Here is a 23,778-nt window from a genome sequence, read left to right as displayed (position 1 = left end):
TATATTGTCGTAACTAAGGTACGAGCAAAAGATTGGCTTGATTTATTATTATCGGAGTTTCCACTGACTTTTCTATTGCGAAAATCAATATCCGCTGACAAGTCGCCATTAAACATGACCATTACAATGGCCATTAGTAGCTATTACAGCCATCGGGAACCCACCGCTCTTATACCGAGCAAAGTCGCGCGGAACTTCCCCAAGATCCGCGAGCGACTGCGAAACGCGGCAAATCGTTAGTCCATGAAACTTTTTAATTAGCGACGGGAGAATGTCGCGGCGGGAAATCCGCGATTGAGGGGGACGAGTGTCCCCTGATTGCTGCCGCCGTCATCGGGCTTCTCTAAGCGGGTCCGAAAATGGCTATCGACAGACTCGACCGTATCCAGAAAAGTGGAATGCAGGATGTGGACCATGAGCGAACGGCTCGACCACAATCAGTCAATCGTGTCGAAGTTTCGGCGCTTGGGGGAAGTTCGGGGGAAAACACGTCGGAAGAGGACGACCATCCTGTCAAGGGAGGAGCGTCAGGGACGGTTTTTTTTGGCACCGTGTTCCGATGACGACCACGAGGCATTTAGATGAGGTGCGTTAGGCAAGGTCCCGCGAATGGGCGAATTTAACGGCTGTCCGCTCGCGAAACGGCAACGTGTTCGCGATCGCGTGGAATTAGAATGGGTCAACGAACGACCGCGAATCGATGCTCGTGACGTAAGTCCGCTTATTTCGCCTAAAACCTTGAACATAAACTTGAAGAGGTGACCCACTGGTCTGTCTGCGGACGTGGAAAATTTTCCGCGTGGCAAGTACATGGAAAGTTATTAGGAAGTCAGTCATGATTATTTAACGAATAAATGTTCTCGAAAACAGAAAGCGTTTTCCGACTGATGAAAAAGTATGGAAATTATCGTGATAAAAATGGAGTTTCTCAAATACTGGCGCATTACGAGGTTTTCAATCTTGAACAAGTTGAAAACGACAGTTCTCTTCTTTCTCTGCAGATAATCAGAATCTCAAATTAATACTTGGAGTACTTGAATTGGGTACGGTCATTAGTTACGTAAAAGAGTTGATTTAAGTAATTTACGGGCATAAAGCTTAGAACTTTTCACGCTAAAGACGGCATTCAAGCTAAAGGGCGCGTATTTGTTTTAGTTGGCTGCTTAAGTGAGCGTCTCAAACAAATTGCAATCAGGCGAATCAAACGCGTAAGACGGCAGCTGTTCCTGCCAGAATCAGCTCGATTAAATACGAAGTCACGTGTGAATAATTCCATCTTGGTCAACGCTCGCGCTATAACGTGAAAATCGCCGCACAGTTGTGTCATCATGAATTAAAGCGAAATCATCGTACCGCAAAGTGATCGAAAAAGTTCCTTTCTCACTCCTTCCGGGTCAATTGTGTGACACGTTAATAAAATGCAACACCGACGCCGCTCGTTTTAGACTATTTCCGTCATGAGGGACAGACACGGACCTTTGATTGATCTTTAAGTGACACGGTCAATTGCCGATTACATGGTCAATAGCTATAACACCCCCGATCAGCGGCGACGCATGTTCACGCACCCCCGAGCATCCACGTCGTCTTTGGATCGCGTGGGTGTCGCGAACAGGGTTCGTCGGGCGGAGAGCGGGGGACCAATCCTTGGTGGGGATGGAATAAAATCTCCGAGTCTACGGGGAGGCAGTCCAGGTCAGTCAGTCGACCGAGCGACGCGAGTGGCGGTGGTCGATCGTCGTCGACTACCATCTCCGTCGAGTCCGCTCACAAAGCTCGCAGAAAGCCTCATCGCGGAGGGTGACTAAGGGAAGGGCGACGGAGGGATTGGTGACCGCGCGTACGCAGGGGGAGCGACCTCGCGTCGGGTACGATGCCGCGGCCAGTCTCGCCTCAAACGACCACACGGCGATGACCAGCGCGTGTCTCGATCGTCTTGCACCCTTGTCGACGCGTTGCGCCTTCGATCGTCAGCGAAACACGGAATCGACCGATCACGTCGATCATCCCGAGCGCGTCGATCGCGGCGACGAGCTTTCTTTCACTGCTCGAAAGGATCTCACGACGCGGTCAGCCGGGACGGAAAAGGGACAAGAAAAAACCGCCCCCAAAACGTTGCTGCTCTCGCCTGATACAGCGTGTAAGTAGAGGCATCGCCATCCTCGAACGGGAGAAAATTACTGTAGTTGCACTCTCGAGCTGGCTGTCGCATGGACCGGACATCCCACGTGTGCACGATGCGTAGATAGCGTATAGACGTGATTTCTTTACCGCCTCCAGTCAGCTGCCTCCTTCTGCGACCTTCAATTTAATCTCGCGACGCCAATATTAATGCATGCTTACGTGAAGTTGAACCTGATTGCATGAGTCAACCTCGCGCTGTCGTAAGACAAAGATCGCAGTGTGGATCGTGGAACTCGTAAGCTCTCAATTGTGCTTCAATGATCCTTCTCCACGTGCAAACACGCCAGCCTGCAAACATTCGTTCTAGCACACTTAGCGGCTTCCTCCCATTCTGTCAATTATGGTCACTTCAACTTCGTACAGCATCCGTGTAAACAAGATGCTCCGCGTAAGGACTTTCCTCTCGCAACACGTGCTCGGAACACAAGGCGAGACTTGTATAAATTTGTTCTTACGTAACCGAAATCTATAAAATGAATGTCTACTCTAGAGCTACTTCATGAGATCGTTCTCCGAAGATACGGTTTTCACTTTGAATTTTGCATCCGACGTTTTTTCCCACGCTACAATCGTAAAGATAAAAGCGCAAGAAGTAAACAAGAAATTACTGAATGATTTTGTGGAATGTAGCAGTGACTCCGCTCTTCATTCTCGGCAAATAATGCAAAATGTAAGATGAGGAAACCAATTTTTCCTTGAAAACAATTAAAAAGAGTAGAAAAGATTTTAGCCTTGAAAACGTTACACTGCTGATATACTCGAGCATTTAATGTTCCTGTTATTATCGTAAAATTAATAGCGTAAAATTAATCACCAAGGTTGTTACGTTGTCATCCTTTATTTTGCATATTTACCTGTTGCTAATGAACAACGCACAGTTAACTGATCAAAGCTCACGTAGTTTTTACCTCATAATCATTATCTTATTTTTTTAAGAAATGCACATTATTATACCATGTATTTTTTATATTGCTATTATTATGTCGTAAGCAGCAGCACTTTCCACTGAAAAGAATTCCACTTCGCTCTGCTTACACCAAAATGTGCTAAATTGCGCGGAAAATCTTGCATTTTTCTTACTCGCGCAATTCCGTTAATGGCTTCTTTTGCATCTTACTTCAGTTTTCTAACAGGCCCATACAAATGATGAGAACTGAGTTAAAATTTTATAGTAATGTATTATATTCCTGTCTGATAAATACGTTAGCAGTTATGTAGTCAATGTATTACGATTCTTTACATGTGGCACTTTTGGGATTGAAATTCCAATTGCGCTTTTACCAAGCAATTTTGCCACGAAAAGCGTTGAAATACCACAGATAAACGTGAAAAATGTAAAAACCTGGGAAGAATGCAAATTTACATGTCAAAAATAATTTCTGTACATTATACACGAAAGAATGCAGAGTAAATGGAGAGATAAAATGACGCGAATACGCGGTGAACTGAATAGAAGCAAATATTATCTCGCACGATATTTGCGAGCACAAAATTTGCTCACGCGATGTATTGTCTCATATTTTAAAGGAACATGTGAAGCAAAAATATATAAACGTAACTTCTAAAAGTGTCGCGCAAATATGTAAGAATTGGAATGCGATAAGTGTTGTCCTTCCTCTATAGTTTTGCCAAGAAGAACCTGTCTGCAAACCGACGTAAAGATAATGGAAAAAGCAGTCTTGCATGATAAAGTTACACTATTTTTTATAAAAGTAGGTAATGCATTTCGCGAGCAACTATCGCACGCGCGTAATCTGTAAATTAGCATAAAAGATTCGCGGGCCGCCGCGCTAAATGCATAAGCGCGCAAATGATAACGATCTTTTAAAAGCTAATCATAAATTTTAGAGGCAGTTGGAGCGAGATTTATCGAGCGTCATGTTTTCTCTGATTATTTATTAAAGCGTCTGCGTATCCGCGCGTCTAGCGACGTTTATCTCGTTAGGAAGCTCGCCGTAAATTCTGTCTGAGAAAGATTTTCTGAGAGCTCGGGATCAGGAAGAGCTAGAGAGAGAGAGAGAGAAAGAGAGAGAGAGAAAGAGAGAGAGAGAGAGGATTATGTTAAATCGCGATGAATGAAATTTGTTTTAGCTATTTCAGCGAAATGATACGCAAATTTGCCGGACATTCGATTATGCGTGGGACATTATCATTTCATGCATATTCGTGTTTAACGCTAATTACCAATTCACCGATATCAGCGAGCCATATTGTGTCACCGATTTTTCTTCACAGATTATTGGCAACCGTCATTCATGCAAATTACAAATGTAGCGCACAGCGATACAAGAAAAACTCGAGAAAAAGGGGAAATAATCTCGAAATAATTTCAATCAACGAACTTTCTGATCCCAACGTAATGCCCGCAATCGCAATTGCCGAAAGTGAGGTAAATGAGAAGGGAATTCTGCTATCTCGATCCAACGAATTCCGTCCCGCGTCAACAATTGACTTCCTTGCCGTCCGATTAAGCTATTGTCCCTAATCACTCCGATTTCCCGAGACGCATATACTCCGAGTTGGTCGAAGCGAGATCGACCTTGGATCACGAAGTGATCTTGGCGCTTCCACCTTTCTCCCGCCTTTCTCTCTCACGACGGGGTTGTCGACCTCGAAACGGCGCCTTCAAACGCCGGAATATAGAAATATGTATCGCTCCATCATTAAACGGGCTCGTCAGTGTTTGACGTATGCCACGCCGACGGACTACTCGTATGACGTAATTCATTGATACCGCTCTGGGATACCGGCGATTATCGATGGCTATCGCGTAAGACGCTATTCTGCCTCGACGTCAAAGCCGCTTCCGCGCACCGCAATGCCTGCGTCAATAAAACGTCCACGCTGTCTATTAATAATAAATAGGTGGAACTACTATCGAAGCGACACAAGAACGATTTTGCGAGCTAGTTTCTTAAATTCATGAGGGACCACGATTTTACTCCGCAGTAAAAATGTTACGGTAAAAATGGCGCGCGCATACCTAACGTATGCACACTTATATCGTTTTTCTTTCAACTGCGTTCATTCTTCTCTCATCAAATTCATTCAGGACGCGTTCGTCCCCTCTGTCACTAATTATTATATTGGGTCATTAAGTATGAAACTTTACAAATGTAAAAGCGACATCTTTAACATTTGTTATCTCAAATTTGGCGCCAGACGTCAGTATCAGGTTAGGTTAGTGTGATAGATGTATGTTCGCTCCTCAAATGTCATATTTGTTTGTTCAAATATCTTCATTAGTTTTATTGGTCGATTCTTTTTTATAGAACTATGGAAAAGTCCAAAATTCGTGTGATTTATGAATATGAGTTCCGCCGTGGAACCACGGTGTCGGAGACAGCTCGTAATATCAACGCTGTATTTGGTGAAGGTTCAACTACTAAAGCAACGGTGGGCAATTGGTTCAAAAACTTCAGAGATGGAGATTTCAGCCTCGCTAATGAGCCACGTGGAAGACCAAAGACGAAGGTGGATAATGATCACTTGAGAGCCGTAGTAGAGTCCGATCCATCTCAAAGTACACGTGAATTGGCATCGATATTCAATGTTTCCATACCCACCATATTGGTTCATTTAGCTGCAATTAGTAAGATAAAGAAGTTGGGCAAATGGGTCCCGCACGAATCGACCGATGCGCAGCAGGCGCAACGTCTAGAGGCTTCCCTTTCTTTGCTTTCCCGTCACAAAAATGAATCTTTTTTTAATCGAATTGTGACCTGCGATGAAAAGTGGATACTCTACGACAATCGTAAACGCTCACATCAGTGGTTGAACGCTGATGAACCACCGAGACATCACGCGAAACCCAACATTACACAGAAGAAGCTTATGGTGACTGTTTGGTGGTCCAGGTCAGGTGTTATCTACTACAACTTTATGAAACCTGGTACATCGATAACGGCTGAAGTATATTGCAAGCAACTGGACGAAATGATGCAACAACTTGCTATTAAACAACCGAAATTGGTCAATCGGTCAATGCCAATCCTGTTGCATGATAATGCTCGACCGCACACTGCACGACTGACCGTGGCAAAGCTACAGGAGTTGGAATTGGAAACTCTCCGTCATCCACCATATTCACCAGATCTATCACCTACCGACTATCACTTCTTCCGGAATTTGGAGAACTTCTTGGTGGGAAAATTGTTCAATTCTCGACAGGTAGTCGAAACAGCCTTCCGCGACTTCATCGATTCCCGTACTCCTGGCTTCTATAGTAGAGGCATAGACCAACTACCACTAAAATGGCAGAAGTGTGTAGATAACATGGGCGCATACTTCGATTGAAAATAAATCATGTCCATGTGCCAAAAAATGCAAAAGTTTATGTTCTATTTGTAAAGTTTCATACTTAATGACCCAATATTATATTTCACTTGACTGCTTAATTAAGTTCGCGTCCGGGAATCCATTTTTCCGTATGCCAGGAGGCATGATCTGATGATCCGCGCCGTAGGCGCGATCGCGCGACATCATTATGCGGTGCTGACAAATTGCGGGCCAGAGAGGAAGTGGCGCAATACTGCTCAGGATTGCGCGACTCCGATCCTCCGTCGAGATGCCCGAACGACAGCATAGATGCGTCCGATTATTTCGGAATCAGCCAATTACTCGTCGACTTTGTCGGCGCACATGATGATCGCTCGCACGTGGGCGTCGCATCGCTCAACTCTTCGTCTTCGTTATTTCGTTATCCTCTAAAGCGAGGTGGATTATACATATTACAGGCACGCCCGCATAATTCCCTGCTTCTTACTTGTGGGAAGTACGGACAAGTTCGAGGCCAAATTTCGCAGCGCACGAGGATCGAAGGCAATTACGTACCTCGGTACTCCTCGATGTAATAGAATGAAATTAATCAAAAACGAATTAATAACTCGGTTTTTAATTGCATTACGGAAGATTTGCATTATGGAAGCTTTCATAAAAGACCTGGCCGTGCCACCGTTCCATTTAAGAAAAAATTGCGTCTTTTATATTTTGCATGATGCATTGCACACATTATTGGGGCGCTTAAAGTTGAACAAGTGCCGGCGCGGCGGCGGCGTCGCGACGGAGTCGGGTCCTCAAAAACGTCTCAGCCCGCGCTCCTCAACTAAATAAAATGTCTCGGGGAAAATCGATAGACGGTTTCGTCAAGGACAGTTTTGCGTACTTTCGCGTGCCATCTCTCTTAGCGTTTCGTTACTGTGCCGAGTCACTCTTCGGCCACCGAAGTTGCATGTGCAACTTTTCGATCGGATGCAATGACAATTAATCTTGCGCAGAACTGCAGACAGTAAAATCTCATTACAGCTCTTTGCGGCAGACGATATTACAGCTAACAGAACGCGAAGAACGACGCCTTCCAATTCCAGCTCACATTGATACGCACCTACATACACGTGTTTTTATTGATTGCTTCTCAAGCACATCTCGTAACAATGCTTCGCGAGATTCGTCCTGGTGCAATTGATCTACCTGTTACTACCTGAAATTGTTTGCTTGTAGCTTATAACTTGTAGCTGGAATTTCAGCTACTAGTTAGAGAGAGGTCTAGACCGAGAGAGAGAGAGATGGGGAATGGAGCGTCTGGCGAAATTCGGAAAACCGATGGTTTCCGACAATCTCACGGGGTCCCCAGGGTATTCTGCGACTGCGTAATAATTCGGTTGGGCATAACGCGGAAGAGGCCGTGTGTACATACGAGCCGACTGGCTGTGGCGGTTATGTAGAGCCGTCCTAAATCGATAGAGCCAGAAGCGAGAGCACAGTCGGCTGGGCTGTGCGCCGTACGTGTAAACTTCGACTCCAACTTCCACGTGTACGCTTTCCTCCACGTGTCCACATCCGCTTTACTCTTTTTCACCGTGCACTGCCCTTTGTACTACGTTCTCATTCGGACTCGTCCCGAAAGAACGAATTCATTAGCTGCTACTTTAGCATGTAATTGGAATTGAATATATCTACAAAAACGTATCGCTTCGTGGATAAATATAAATAAAACTTTGGTATCGGTCACTGAATAATCAAGATTGTGTTCCTTTTTAAATAAATAATTGCCAATTGACGAATAAATTAAAATAACACGGGCCGCTTTGAAATGATGTTAATTATTATTCATATTAATAACTTTCGAATTAATTTGCATTGCACCGAGCGAAAAAACGATAATTAGTCCAGCAATAGCTGGCACATTCGCAGGCTTTTATTAAACGCGTGCAGATAAATACCCGTAGTCAGTCGCGAGCTGTCGATAGCGTGTAATTAAACGTTGGGCTACATTACTGCGGCGTTGCTTGGAATTCTGAGCGGCACAAATTATTCAAGGCTGCAGGCAAACGCGTATTTGCAGAAGTCGCGTCTGTGTCAAAGCCGCGGGGGCCGCGTAATGACCGCACGAGACGAACCGCAAGCAAATATATACCTTACAATTCGATGGAATATATCCGCTTTGGGGAGCGCGTATATCTCTTTAAAGTCTGGCCAGTTCCCTCCAATTTCAACGTACCCGCGACGACGAGGCCGCGATCGAACTGTCGCACTTTGTGCGCCGGTGACGTAAGTCCTAATTTAAACAGCAACTTCGGCCGCCTCCTATCATCCGTTTCCGCCGCTAGATATCATTATGCCGCGCGCCGCCGTGATGCAACGCGCCGCAGTACTGATACAAAGTACGTGACTGTACATGCAAGTACCTCTCTCGCTCCGGTAACGCATAGCTAACGTAACTCGACGGCATTGACGAGGCTTCCAATGTCCTCGAGAGAGCGTCTCCTGTATGTCCAATGCGAATTTGTTCAACGTCTGTGCGTATCTGCACGGGCGGCTTCGCGATTCCTGACAGCGGACGTCTCACGTCGCGTGGCAAAGTGTAACGGCTGAAACGCAGCTCTCGGTACCAGCACAAGCACCGCTGATATTCTGCGGCGCAAGAGTAAACGAACGAATTATTACGTTCATTACGTCCGTCATTACGTCCAGGCATTTTGCTGTACCTCCCAGCCACGAAGTAACGCGATGGGATTGCGGCGGGTTCCACACGCTGCACTCACTCACACGCCGACATGTACATCACTATACTCGACAAACATATCAAGCGTGAAATTAAGTAGCCGCAGAATTACGTCTAACGCGAAAACCGCAGTTGATCATCCATCTCGCAGCTTCTCGTAGCTTCTCCATGTTCCGCCAATGCGCGGTGCTTTTCGCGGGATAAATCATTTTTGCGACGCGTTTCAGCAACGCGTAGCTCGCGATATTACAGTTACCATTCACTCTGTATTAAATATCTAACGACATTTAATAGGGTGCCATAATTCTATTAATCTAATATAATATAAAAAAAATTGAAATGTCGGGGTTAATCGTTTATTGGGAGCGCGCCGGCGGCAGATCGTAATTAATCCCCGTATTAATAAAGCGTTACGTTACTTATGATATCGAATGCTCACGATACGCGCTATCGGCGCGTATCGATCAATAACTACCGATAATGCAAGTTTTGCACGCGCTATCGACCCCCGTCGTTAATATTAAATCCCGAGATAATCGTAACACAGGGCGAGGCACGTGTCGTAATCTCGCGACGCGATACAGAATCGCGCATCCAGCGCAGCATCCAGGGCGCGGGAGCACGTCGGGATTGCCGGAATACAATTGCGTCGTGTTACGCTTCTCAGTGCATTCGAGGGGATCATGTAACACGTAGGGATGCCTACCAATCCTCAGATACTCCGACACGTTACGCAATGTGTATAGACGAAGCGGCTGATCCGCAACCGCAACGACGGTATACGCACTTACTTAGTTCACACGAATCTCGCGATTACATCGTCGTCCTTCTGCCGAGCAGCTTCGAAAGGATAACTTCGTTAATTCAAACGAGAGAGAGGGAAAACGATCACAATCGCAATTCGTGTCTTCCGCGCGCCTCCCTTTTCTTTAGAACGAAACGTGCGCAATTAACGTTTTAACGTAATGCAATTGACGTAATTAAAGGAAAACTAATTGCGATACCATTGCGATTTCTGTGCAGCTTTAGTTTCATTGCAAGATTCCAGCGGAGCTTGCAGGAAGAGAGAGAGAGAGAGAGATATGTATAGCACTCGCTCAATCGCCACATTATGCAAATCGCGAAACGAGGAAAGCAGCTGACTTCTCGTGTTAAGATAACTTCCACGCCGCCAGTGTGGCTGCTGCATCAAAGGCAACAACGTTATCTCGTCAACAGACCATTTCCTTCCAAAAGCACCCGCGGCATCACCAGTCCGCAATCAACTCCTCCTTATCCTCCTCGAAAGCTCAGCGACTACGTATCCCCGACTCCGGACTGACAACATCCGATCCGAAACAGCAAACGCGCACGAGATTCCTGAATCGCTGCATCGCTTATCAGCCCCTCTCTTCTCCGAGTCCGCAATCCCCTGACACAAGTCGCTCTTTTGAGATCTGTGTGGGATTGGTACGAGCGGTTCGTTTGCCAGAAAGCTACGGATGTCGCGTACAGCGCGCACGGGGTGCGCACTGCGAACCGTAACGCGGACAGAGTGCTTTCTTTTTCAATCAGCAGGCCTCGTCCTGCGTATTGTCTTCTGTACTGTGTACTGCACATCTCACGGTGCACAGTGGTCAAGATTACCAAAAACCTGGTCGAAATTCTGTACATACTCAAATTATTCTAAATCATATATATAACTGCAATTTAGTGATTTTCCCATAATTCTGATGCAATGTAATTAATATAATATTAATTATATACAGGGTGTCCCATTTTAAAAGTTGCACTGAAATATGTCTTCAGGGAAGCATTTTGAGAAAAAACTTCGGCGCAGTTTGGCGCAGATAAACTTTTTCTTATTTCTTTTGATATATAATTAAATTTTAAATTCTGTTTGATTTATCGCGCCGACTCACGACGGGGACTTTGAATCGCAATATTTCATTAGTGTTACATCACAACGGCACTATCTTATTTTATTTCTATTAACTGTAATGAAAATTGAATAAATAACAGCGTTATCAGAAGCACAAAGGATACAATAAAACAAGGATGAAAAGATTTAATAACCCGGTACGTGATAACTTCGTGAATGAAATCACAATTGTGACACCGATTATGGCCAAAATCATATTAGAGACTTACGATAATGAACTTTATACATTTATAGCTCTCATAAATGAAATTTGTTTGGACTATAACGTTAGAGAAATTTAGTACGGACTTAGAACTAACAAACAATAATGTAATGACGATAAAAAAAATTTTTTTAAATGGATTTTGGCCACGTTTTCAGTCGTTTTGACCACTGTGCGGTGGTTCCGAATGGCTCGTTTCGCCTCCACGTTCCAAAAGTTCGCCGTAATCCTCCCGATAATCGACGATCCCGTCAAGAGACGAGAGAGACAGAGACTTTAACCCGCGTCCACTTCTGTTTTTCAGAAACGAACGACCCGTCCCCCTCCCTCCCCCGGAGACTATAGGGAGAGATAGATCCTGAGAACGTTCCCGGACGGGCGTATTCGACACGAGGAATTATTAGAGAGCCAATTTCGCGGGCGAAGGGACCGGTTCATTGCGCGCGCGCGGAAAATCGGAGGCTGGAGCCAGTGTTGCCAGAAAACGCGACATGAATATTGGAGCGTCGCGAAACCATCCCCATACATACCACCGCGTGCTGTAAGAGTGCCATTTCTGGCAACACTGACTGGAGCGGATCGCGCCGGGATTCGCGCTCGATTTGCGACAGTTCATGTCAATTACGATCCGCGCCGAGATTGAGCGCGGATCGCGTCGAGTAAACGTTCGACAATCGGAGTAATTAAGCCGTCAAACTGGGATTAAGTGCGCGACGAAACAGTCCGCTTGAATCAAGCGAGGAAAAAATACAGTTCGGGTAGTCAGCGTCGATCAATCCTGTTAATGAGCTTAATGACCACTGTGTGAGTGGAAGGGAGGACAGTTGTCAAGATGAAGCTGGGAAATAATATAACTGTGGAAGGTGAGTTAGCTTTCTCTCTATCTCTCTCTCTCTCTCTCTCTCTGGCTGGACTGACCGCAGCAGCATTATATCGATACTTATCTCTTCGCATCCGGCAAGGCCGAAACAACGTGTCAAAAGTCAAGCTGGCACGCGATAATTCGATTTTTTTTTAATATGACGCATGCGATTGTCGCATGCCTAACTGTTATCACGAGCTCGCTATGCGCGCGTGATATCGAATCGAGAACTTTTCTCTCCGCTCGTTGACTTTATTAGATTTATTAACGAGGCTCCTCGACAGTTTCCGGCGAGCTAGATACGCGATTTATCAAAGGAAGTGATTTATTGAAAGAAAGTAGATTTCAATTTCCACTCGAAGATCGACGGTGACGCGTCATTTTCCTTACGATTGAGGAATACGCTGGAGGTGAGAGCTCCAACTTGTTAACTAGTCACTCCTGGCAAAGGTCTATGGTTTAACAGCACTCGCTCGTTCCTTTCTACGCAAACGCGACGTGATGTTCGTCAAAACGTGCTTTTAAACTCTTTGACGCACCGTCAGTCGTTCCCTCGCGACTCTTGCTTCAGCAACAAAGTTGGCAGGATCGTGCAACATTTATCAGCCATTAGACACATAGATGCAGAATACAGCTGCTGGAGTACATGGGATTTCACTGCGATGGCGTAAGCCAAGGGTTTTAGACGGCAAGACGTACGACGCGATTAACTCTGAACTTGACAGCTGAGAAATCGTGAATACCAGCTTTGTAACTGAAGACGTTATTTAGAATTAGGATGTTATAGAATATTCTGTTGCTGCTACTTTTCTTAATAACACGTGGAAAGAATATTTCCTTCTTTCCCTTATAAACAGGCTTTCAAATGCATGGCACGTTTCATGCTGCACTTACAGGACGCCACGATGAAATTTCCTTTTGAGATCGTCAGGCTAAATAAGCCTGACGTGTTTTAAGATTAGCTTCAAGAACAGCGATTTAAGGCGACACCTTGAAGGACATCTCAAGCTTGCACTATGCAGTTATAAGCTTATTTTATACTCAAGCTTGTCCTGAATATGTCGCAGCGTGATGTGGATCGTAAATATGAATTACGGCGATTTTATTTATATCGAGAGAATAATTGTTGTAAGACGGTCAACAATTTATTTAATGATGGTGGAACAACATGATTGTTTAAATTCATATTCGTATTAATCAATACTCTCTAATTGGAGAATATAACAATCATCCTCCGGTTAATTGTATTTTGCAAATTGCGAGAAGCTGCAATACAAAAAGCACCTGCAAATTGCATAATGTAATATACAAAATATACGAATAAATTTAGATCTACCGTGCATATTCCAGAACATTTTCCAACGAACCGAAAATTGGAGAAAAAAACTTACATAACTCACGCTGCGAAGTTTAAATATTTCATTGGAATAAAATTGCTCTGCACGATGTGCATACATGTGCGATTTCTCGTTAAATAATCCACCCCCATAGCTATTTTAAGTTGCGCGTCTACAAATTTCCTGTCGTATCTTCAAATCGACGCATTAATTATATAAAACAAATCTGAAAAGTATTATTACCCAAGAAATGCCAGCGAATAAAATTAATTTAATCACTACAACGCACAGTGAGTTAAACTCGAAAAAAGCTGGCCAAAAGTAATAACTCGAAAATATGACGTTTTAGAAAAAAATGTTTCAAATAAAAAGTTATAGGGTTTTAAATCAGGTATTAGATAATAATACTAGTATGACCTTGAATAGCGTTGCCAAGGTCACGCAAAGGTCACCTTGAATTTTTTAAATGGGAACCTCTAGTTTTCATTAGATATTTTTTTAGCTTACCTCAAGAGCTTTTCAGAACACTATAACAAAATATTTATCCGTTAAATACTTCGAAGTTATGAAGCTTGAAAGTTACAGTCGCTACCGGGCCGCGTCGTACGTTTCGCGGCATTTAAAAATTTCACGGTGATCTGTACATGATCTTGACAACACTATCAAGGTCATACTGGTATTGCTATGTAATGCTTCACTTAAAACCCTACAACTTTCATTTCAAACAGTTTTTACCAAAACGCCAAATTTTCGAGTTATTACGATATGAAAATTAAAATGAAACATCCTGTATATAACGCAAAGGTGTGCATTGGTGTGCACAATTCAAACGGAAATACTTAGTTTGAATCCTACACAAGATAATAAAACAAGAATCCCAAACAGCCTTTTACAGCTATTTAAAAAAAATGATATTGAACTTTACTTCTTTCTTATATTTTAAGAAATCAAAAACTTAGATTAACACAAATTGATGAACAAACATTTTTAATGTTTATAACTGTTTGGGAAAAGAGTTTCAATTCTATTTATAGAGTAAAAAGCAAAATTACTTGCATCCGCGTACAAGAATGTAAGCTATAGCCTATACTCATTCATAATTCGTTTTTCGGAACATTAACGCGTTGCCTCCTATTAATTGTTGATTAATGGGAAGGAAATTTTTCCTACGAAACTCCATTCACATTTTTGAAAATACTGATATCCATGAATCAAAAAAGGTCGAAATGCACAGATTTCCAAGAGTTGAAAAAATTCGACTTTTGGCCAGCTTTTTTCGATTCTAGCCCACTGTGCAACGCGGGAGAGAAGTGCTTTGCTTTGACGTAACAAAGCACAGCAAACCTCCGCAAAGCGCGCTCCGCTGTGACAACATTCACACTCGGTGAAAGGGGTGAAGCATCTAAAAAGAGAGCATCCCTTACAATGATGAACGGCGGCGGTGTAAACGTCGGCGGGCGTTATTTCCGGTGGAATCTGAATCGCGGCACGTTTCGCTGCCGCGTAAAATGCAAAATCGAGATGCAAAATCCGAAAGCTCAGATTTAGCGATTTGCATATTTAATGGACTCTGTCAAACTGCACGTCGAAGCGCGGCAGAAATTATTTATTATTAGTTCAAGACAAGTGCGCATCGATCTTGCTCAAATGGAGAATAACAAAGATTTTCTTGGCTCAACTTTTTCGCTCGGCATTTATCGTATTTACGGACGATGCTAAACTGGGATATAACGCGAAACAAAGAGAGGTTTTAAGAGGCTTTCCTGCATGCGGAAAACAGAGAGTGACATCATTATCACAGCGCGCTAATATTTTCGCTCCGCATTGTCGCTATTCTTGCGAATATAAACGTGGATTTTTACGTTCTCGCGTTTCATTTCGCATTTGTATTCTCCCTCGGCTGCTACTTTCGCGAAGTATTTATTATTCTTCCTGTACGGCGTCATTTTGATAACCTTTCCTTACAAATAGTTATTTTTCCACTAGTTATCAAAGCGCGGGTCATTGGAGCGTGACATTTTTCGAGTCACGGGCAAATATTAATTTTACTTACGCATTTGAATTATCGTCATACATATTATGCGTGTAGCCACGCTTCCTTGATAATATTATTAACGATATACAGTACGGTATCGCGAACCATATGAAATGTCACGTTAAATTTTTCGCAGCAGTGAGCGCAATCGTGCCGCTAATTAACACAATGTCCTTTTAATCGTTACTCTGCGATTTTACTTCGCTTCTGTTCAAGAGCATCTTAAGCACCATTGTAATTGCATCGACGGAGTGCTATGTAACAAGAGCAAATCAGATTTCATCCAATTTCGAAATTCCTCGTCGAAGAGGAATCATGAAAAAAAAGGATAGAATAGAATAGAAGGGAAGAGGAATTGACACGTATCACGATTCTTAATCAAGTTCACGTTGATTAATAGTCCTGCTGTCGATTACAAATGTAACCGTGCATCCTTTCCTCTGTCCTTCTATTCCTCTTTCTCTCGCCTTCCCCTCTGTTTTTCCCTTCGTTCTCCAACTTCTCTCTTGTCCCGACAAACACAAAGCAACGAGATCAATGATAAATAGATACTGCCGCCTTCTCTGTGCTCGGAGCGATTTCGCTCGAATACACTGTGAGATGAAACAGACGGTTGTTTCATGCACAACACGTTGATTCGATGCATTACGCTGTACGCAGATGTTACAGCGACATCCAGTTAATTATCTCTCTCTTTCGCGCTGAGAATAAATTATTCACGGATGAATAAACAGTCAATCAGTTAAAATTTTAATTTTTAAGTTTTAATTTTTCTGCCAATTCTTTTCTACTCCCGGCCACCGTTGTCAGGATCAGCTACTCTGGTATGCCAGAGCAGTGTCCGCGATTTAAAAAATATGAATTTCGATTAAAATAGATTAGATGCAAATACTTTGCATCCTCTCGAATTAAGTTTTCTCCCGGAAGGATACCTCAACTCGAAGCACCGTACGAACATAAATTATTCAAAACATTCTTGAAATTGTAACGCGATACCGATCGTCTACTCTTTTCCTCCTGGTAAAAGCCAAGTTTTGTTTCTTTGCGCCGAGTCGGAACACCTCGTTGAAAGTAGCCGGCTTCGGAGAGCGAGTTCGCGAACTCGCACAACGGAGTTGTGCCGATCAAACATTCAGTATGTAATGCAGCTTATGTAATGCTTCGCCAGACGACTTCCAGAGCACACAGTTTAATAGTCTTATCTGCGACTTGTAAAAGTTTGTCGATCTTCTCAGGGGAGTACACAAGAACATTTAATCTTACCGCGTAAGTATGCGGTTACCGGAGACCGAAAAGCGGTCCAGTTTGCTCTTTCCCTTCCGCATCGCTCAGAGGGATTTTTATTAAGTGCTCTCGCGCAGGCGGAAAGACTTGAACATTCCCTTTCAGCCACAGAAAATGGCTTTTGCCGGTATTTCAGCGATCTTAAGAGCCTTTTTACATGAAACGAGATTATAAATGGTCCGCGTGCATTTTGGTCATCCGTTTAGATTTGTGTTGTTGACGGCTGTGATAAATTCATTTGAACTGATCTGCGACACTGAGCATCAAGTGCGTCGAAACACGATGACTAAATTTGATAATTACTTGTTTAAAAATACTGCAAGGTACACAGCAATGTATTACCTATACGCGAACTATGCGTCAGGAAAACAGCAATCGGTTTTTCCAATCTGCAGGCAATTCGTAGCGAGAAACAAACAAATTTTAATGAAACCAGTGATCTGCCTCAAACTACGTGTACTTCCTTTGATGCACCAAGTCGATGTAATTACAAAAACTGGACGGATGCAGTTCTCCAGCGGCCAAAATAAACGTTACTCCACGCGACAAACATTGAAGCAAAAAATGTACTCCTTCGTGCTATAGAATCGTAATATGTTACATTTAAAATTTAAATAGTCATACTTAATTAAATAGTCGTCGTTAATTAACAGTTTTTGCCAGAAAAGAGAAATTCTCTTCTCCCAAATTTCTAAAAATTTCTGAAAATATTGCTTTGCTTTTCGAGTTGATTCAACGCGAAGTTAACAAGTGACAATTTGAAGAGGAAATACGCGGGTTTTCACGAGGAATTTCAGCGCAATTTTAATTTCGCGCACGCGATCGAGAGAATTACTATACACAAGATCGTCGCCACACGTCGATTGCCCGCATTAGATTTGCATTTCTAGTTAAAAAGCGGCAATTTGCCGTCCGACCGTATCTCGCTCGTGCTCCCTTGCTTTTTCTCCGACGAAGTCCCAAGGTCTCATTACACTTAGGGAGATCTCCGAGGACGATGCAATTGCGACGTCGCGCAAAGAAGCAATCCCGAAGCGTCTGCAATGTAAACGGCAAACACACTCTTTTTTCCCGACATTTGTCGTTTCTTCTCCATCCTTACAGACCTCCCATCGTTATTCCCTGATGATGTTATTCTCTGGTGCTGCGCTTTTTAAACCGTTCCACCTTGCAAAATCGCAAGGTGTACAGCGCTGATGCGCATAAAAGATCTGCTGAGCAACCGGAATTCACACTTGTTTCCTAATGAGAAGAATGTAACTGCTATCACCAACAGTATTAATTACTCATGCTTTGTAAGGAAGATCTATCTTGTCAAAGAAATTTCGTCATCTCTCCACAAAAATCTTGGACGACTAATTATCTCGTGATGTAAGAAGAATTTTTCCTCGAAGAATGTTCGAAAAATAATTTTCTACGGTGCGTTATCTAAAAGAGAAATTGTTCGCTGGCATGTTCGATAAATAATTATCGTGGAACACACGGTGTAAAGCATCTTCATGCGCGTCGCGGTATTTATAATTCAAGTTACAACAAGAACAAAACCCGCAGGACTAAGCCGATTGGCATTTTTGCGGTTAATTAACTTCTCCGCGCTGTCAGCGAATTGTTTCCCGACGTAGTAGATAGGTAGTTGCATAAACACGCCGCAAATAGCGTGGCAATTTGTCGACCCTTTGCGGCCTGCGGCGTCCGCTTTGCCTTTATTCCATCACCGTTCCGCCGCATCACTCGCAGTCGCAATCCTGCTCTCGCCCGTCGGGATTGCTCTCTTTGCCCGGCCCTTATCGATCCCCTCGCGGCTTGATTTCACGCCAAACACCGAATCTAAAGGCGGATCTAAGTCGATTAACGTCCTCCTTTAGCCACTCATCGCCTCCTCCTCTGCCTTCTATCTTGTAGCTCCAATATATCGTTACTTCTTTCGATCGCTCGCGTCACAATCTGTCCGCTTGTGCAACATCAGTGATCTATCTCATCGCGCGTCCTCCTTTTTTTAGGTATTTTTAATCGGCTTTGCTCAATGATACACATATTTCTCTTATAGTCGACAACAAAGCGAAATTTACAATTTCTGAGATCTGAGATGAGAACTATAAGGCTCAAGTCATTTAAGGGAAGCACGTTAATCATCCAATTCTACGATGCAATTAATGTGAGCATAATAGCATCAGTTAAATACATCAAAGACACTTCAATATTAAATTAAATTTATTATTAAAATTAATATTACATTATTAAATAATTACATTTATTATACAAAAGAGATAAGTTCTGGGCTCGCTAGTGGTGCAAATGATTGAAATTGAGTGCCAGCACCCTGGACCGGACGCGGACGAGGGCGATTCTTGTCGAGACTCGGCGATTGTGTAGTGGCGATGACGACGCTTCATTTCCTCGGCCCTCCCGATCAATATCGGGTGTCAGCAGGACGGTTTTGTCGGCACATGGCGGAGTTAGCAAGAATTGATTATGGAACCAGAAAGGAGGATATGGCCGAGATAATGTGGACGCGCGGTCACCGGTCCCTTGGCGATTTAACAATCGACTTGTGCGCGCGCCTACGGATCGTCGTGCCGGATAATTGAACTTGCGGAGCGCACACAGTTTCGCAGCATTGCCACCTCGCATTTGCATTTTGATCCGGATTTCCACGTCTAACCGCTTCCTCCGTGAAAATTCCGGGACGTCTTTCAGCGCTTCCCGTGCCACGTAATTCGCTTTTCCTCCGTTTTCACGATAAGCAATGGCTTTTAAGAGTAACATTGGAAGCAATTACAACTCGGGAATTAAACGCTGACTGCTAAATGCAGAGGTATAAGCAGACGCAGAGATATAAACTTCTAAACAGCAAAATGTGTATGCGTATTTAGCTGTGTATTTTTGCTAACACAATCGCTGTCTTTACGTATCAGCTTCCTTATTAATTAGCGGGATGAAAAAAAAAGAAAAATTGGAACAAATGGCAGCGAGACAAATATAACGAAAAGTTACAAAGAAAGCGTTAAAGACTGCTAGAAGAAAAGAAGAATGAAAGGATTCGCTCGCCGTGTAACTTGAATGAAATCCGGATAATCCGGAAACAAAAACCTTCGGATTTAACGTTTAGATAACCATATAATAGCATTAAAAATTTTATAATCAGCTTTTTTATCTTGTTAATGGGATTCACGTCCGTTCTTAAGAGTTCTTTACGTAGCGATATAATAACGGTGATACAAGTATACAAAATACTGCGACGTGCTAGGTTGTATCACCTATTTTGCATAAATTCGCAATTTTGAAATTTACATATATATACTTTTTGTGTGTGCGTAATATATTTTTAAGATTCTTAGAATTCTTTTATGTAACGCAACGTTTGTGATAATTGAAGATAATACTCGAAAGACAGTGAACGCATTTTTAGAAATCTCCGAAAAAGCTGAGGACAAGTTAGACATATTAGAGGTTTATAAATTTAATAAGTCTTTGCAATTTTGACAAACAAAACTAGTATTACGACGGCATTAAAATTTTCGATTTTGCAGGGAAATTGATTAGCTCAATGTCCGATAACCTGGAAGTAATACTGTTAATTAAGGTCTCTCGATATTCTGACACGAAATGAGAACCGTTAAGCTTTCATCTTCACGTTAACAATTAATTATCGCCTAATTATCAGTTAATATACATTGTAACGAAGTTCCTCTACGTGTTAGCAGTTATCGGAAACAAGTTGTTTTGAGCATGCACATCGATAAAATAAGAGCAAGAGAGAGAGACATGTTCACATATCAACATGTTGTGTTAAAACACATAATGTTTTAAGCAATCAGTCTCTTGCGTGTAACTTTTTCCTCGTTTTATCACGTTACATTTAAATGATTGAATTCAACCAACGATAATCCAATCATTATAACTTCGCTAAATAATAGTTATGGTAAATTGCACGAGTAAGTTACTTTCGCGTCGCATCGATGAAACAAAATTACGTGAGTCATACCGCGGTTAGAAATTAATTATTACCCGACCACGTAGTAACAAAATTTCACGACTCCCCATGGACGAAAAGGGCGAGCCGGCGGAATTAAAATTGCTGTGAAATGACACGGTTACGTCAAGATCTCTCCGGATTATCAAAGTCTCCGGGAAATTCACCGTTATTCTTGTGCCATTTCTGTACAAGGAAAATGTTTAACACTGCGAAATGCGATATTCACATTCTCGAGAGAACATCTATTATACATGTACTTTTTAACGCAGTCAGGAAAAAGCACTTTGTAAAACATTTTTGATACGATGTACGCTGAAGTTTTATTTTTCATTAAAAAATATTGTATCACAAAACTGCAAATTCAGTATTCAAAAGTAGATCACAACATCGCGATATGACGGTTTCAATCTTTCTATCGAACACACGCGTCGATGTTGTAATTAATAAAACACGATGATAAATTTCGATAAATTTGTAAGAGCCTTCGGAGAGAAAAAAGCTTTCAAGTGCTCTCTCAGCCAGATTTATTCAGCACGTGTAACGACGATAACAAAGCTCGCTAATTTAAGGGAAGATGTAAAAATTACCTCGAAAAAACATCACTGCACGTAAAATCGTGGCTGTTCAGAAATTCACCATGCGTTATCATTCCGATAAAAATTCAAACTTTCGTAATTAATAAGTTTCTCCGATCGCGTGACGAAAGTTTGACAATCATCACTGATCTCGTGAGATTATTCTCGCACCATCCGAGATTGAATGCAAATCGACTTATGCTGCAATAATTATATATCCACGCTTTATTGTCTCCTTTCTAATCGGAAAGATGGGAAGTAAATCGCAGTATATTTTTAATGGCTTTTTAAGATCCCATTCGCGCCTTGAAGATGAAGATGCGTTTGATAGTCACGCTAAGCGTGTTTATCGGAAAAATAACGACGATGTAAAACAAAAATACTGTGAAATTAACCGATCCTATATTGAATAAACGGCCGTTTAATGCAGCGTTATAACGTAACTGCGAAATTGCCTGACTCGCGTAGGAAGCGTAAACTGCAAATTTGCGGATAACGCGCAAATTTTGATCCTTCGTGTTTGCGATGTATCATCATTTACCGCAATTAATATTCCGCGGCAAATATATAAGTAGCTCGAAGTAATGAAAAAGATAATTATACAGCGAAGTTGACGTCAGCGTATCCACTCGTAAATCATTAATCGTCGCAAACACTCTTGTGCGTGGATACAAAATTCGATCTGCATCTATATTCTATAATTTCGATGAAAATGTTTCATGCGGATTCGTATGTTTCCGCCACCTCACTCTTCCTATCGTACATAACAAACTACTGAATTTACCGATGCTATTTTTTATTTAATCAACGTCCAAGCATGCAAATCGAGAGCGAGCGACGAACGTGAGGGGAAATTTTTGCAGCGTAGTTGTTTGAGGAGCATGTTATATAAAAAAACAATCAATACCGGGGTGTTCATAGAGATAGTTCAAATATTTTAATAGAATAACGTCTACGCAGTTGAGACGGGAATGACGACGTCGCGAGGATTTAATCGCTCGATCGCATACTCGATTACGCCTGCATAATCGATACTACGTCACGACTAGCATTTATAATTAGCAAATGTTGCTCGTGTATCGGGATGAACCTTTAATATCCGTTACATCGCGGTATTCTTAGAGCGTCGATTGAATTCGCCCTGCCATGGCTGCCTTCTCGTGCTGCGACTCCTGCAATAGCTACTCGTCCACCAATAAAAATTCTTTACGAACTGTGAGATATTTCTCTTGGCAAGCTCAAAAAGATTTCTGGCCCGCAAACTTCGTTCTCGTACTTTGTGAATAATATGAGCGTAAAAATAACAACGAAACAACGGCATTGTAAATCCGTTACGTGACCTGCACCATAAAGCATAAGAAAAATGCAGAGGAATGCTTCCAAGAGTTTTCATGGACTTTTAAGACAAAGTTTGCATCCAGTTGTACATATTATTTGAAAAGCAATTCGGCCTTTCAGATTCTATAATACGTACGCTTAACGTTTCGCATTATCGAGACCGTTTATTCTCTTAACTCAGATCGATGAATATATCGGGCAAATAAATCTCGAAGATACTGCGTGCAATGCATCCTATGGATGCATTATTCATCAAGCGGAATTACAATCTGCTGGAAGCACATTCAACAATCAAATGTTCTCCACATTGTCGAGATAAAACCGGACACGCGAGGTGATAAACTCAGCGGTCCATCATGAACGCAATTTCGCCACGACTTCATTCATACTGTATGCAGATTTTCGAGAAGTGAACTTTATTGAAATTAAATGATACTGATCTGACTAAAAAGTAAATTTTGCAAGTAGCAGATAGTAAATGCGATTTTTCTTACAGCGAAAATTTATTATCTTTCTCATAATTAGTAACTCGCAGATGAAATATAGAGATTTGCTTAATCGTGCTGTATAATAAACTCAAGTGCGATTTAGATTTATGACATGGTTTACGCTTTACTGTTCGATTATCGATTAACGTGACTATGCACATAGAAATGAGGAAGCAACTTATAAAATGATGATACGCGATCGTGCGCAATATCCAGAAATAGAGTTGAATTAAAAGAGGGAAGGTGTGCAGGAATCTGTTCGGGGTACTGGCTCGCGGAATTGGTTCGCATAATTTCATTGTTATAGACGGAGAAAAGGTGCACGTCCGCGAGCGGTGCGGACTGAAAAACCCGAGGCTTTCCCCGATACACGCAAATTCCTCTCGTCATGAATTGTCTCGATCGCGGACGCGATATTGCGTGCGTTCCATTCTTCGCACATATATCTGCTTTTTTTGGACCAACTGATTCGCAATTGACTACCCAAAAAAAGGAGAACTGTCGGATCACGATTCGTTTGGAGCAAAGAGCAAAAAATGTTGTAAAGGGATTTATCTCGGCGATGCAACGTGC

At 42.5% G+C, this 23,778-nt stretch overlaps 1 protein-coding gene and 1 long non-coding RNA gene across 4 annotated transcripts in view; both read left to right on the top strand.

Moving 5' to 3' along the window:
* The first annotated feature begins 1,720 nt into the window (after positions 1–1,720).
* LOC105277028 (serine/threonine-protein kinase DCLK1) overlaps positions 1,721–23,778 on the top strand; it is a 62,287-nt gene continuing 40,229 nt past the window's right edge. The window contains exon 1 of one of the 3 annotated variants that reach the window (XM_026968464.1): positions 1,721–2,140. In XM_026968464.1, coding sequence (XP_026824265.1) covers positions 1,912–2,140 — 229 coding nt within the window. In that variant the 5' untranslated portion in view covers positions 1,721–1,911. Of the gene's footprint in view, positions 2,141–11,843; positions 12,174–23,778 lie in introns of those variants that run through there. The other 2 variants (XM_011335148.3, XM_026968463.1) reach the window with 2 other exon arrangements.
* On the top strand, positions 14,733–21,960 carry LOC105277027. Its single transcript, XR_893520.3, has 2 exons — positions 14,733–18,983; positions 19,094–21,960. It is a non-coding gene; the product is annotated as an uncharacterized LOC105277027 (long non-coding RNA).

This window comes from Ooceraea biroi, chromosome 3 (genome assembly GCF_003672135.1).
Source record: "Ooceraea biroi isolate clonal line C1 chromosome 3, Obir_v5.4, whole genome shotgun sequence".
Taxonomy (NCBI): Eukaryota; Metazoa; Arthropoda; class Insecta; order Hymenoptera; family Formicidae; genus Ooceraea; species Ooceraea biroi.
This window is presented reverse-complemented; position numbering and strand designations above follow the sequence as displayed.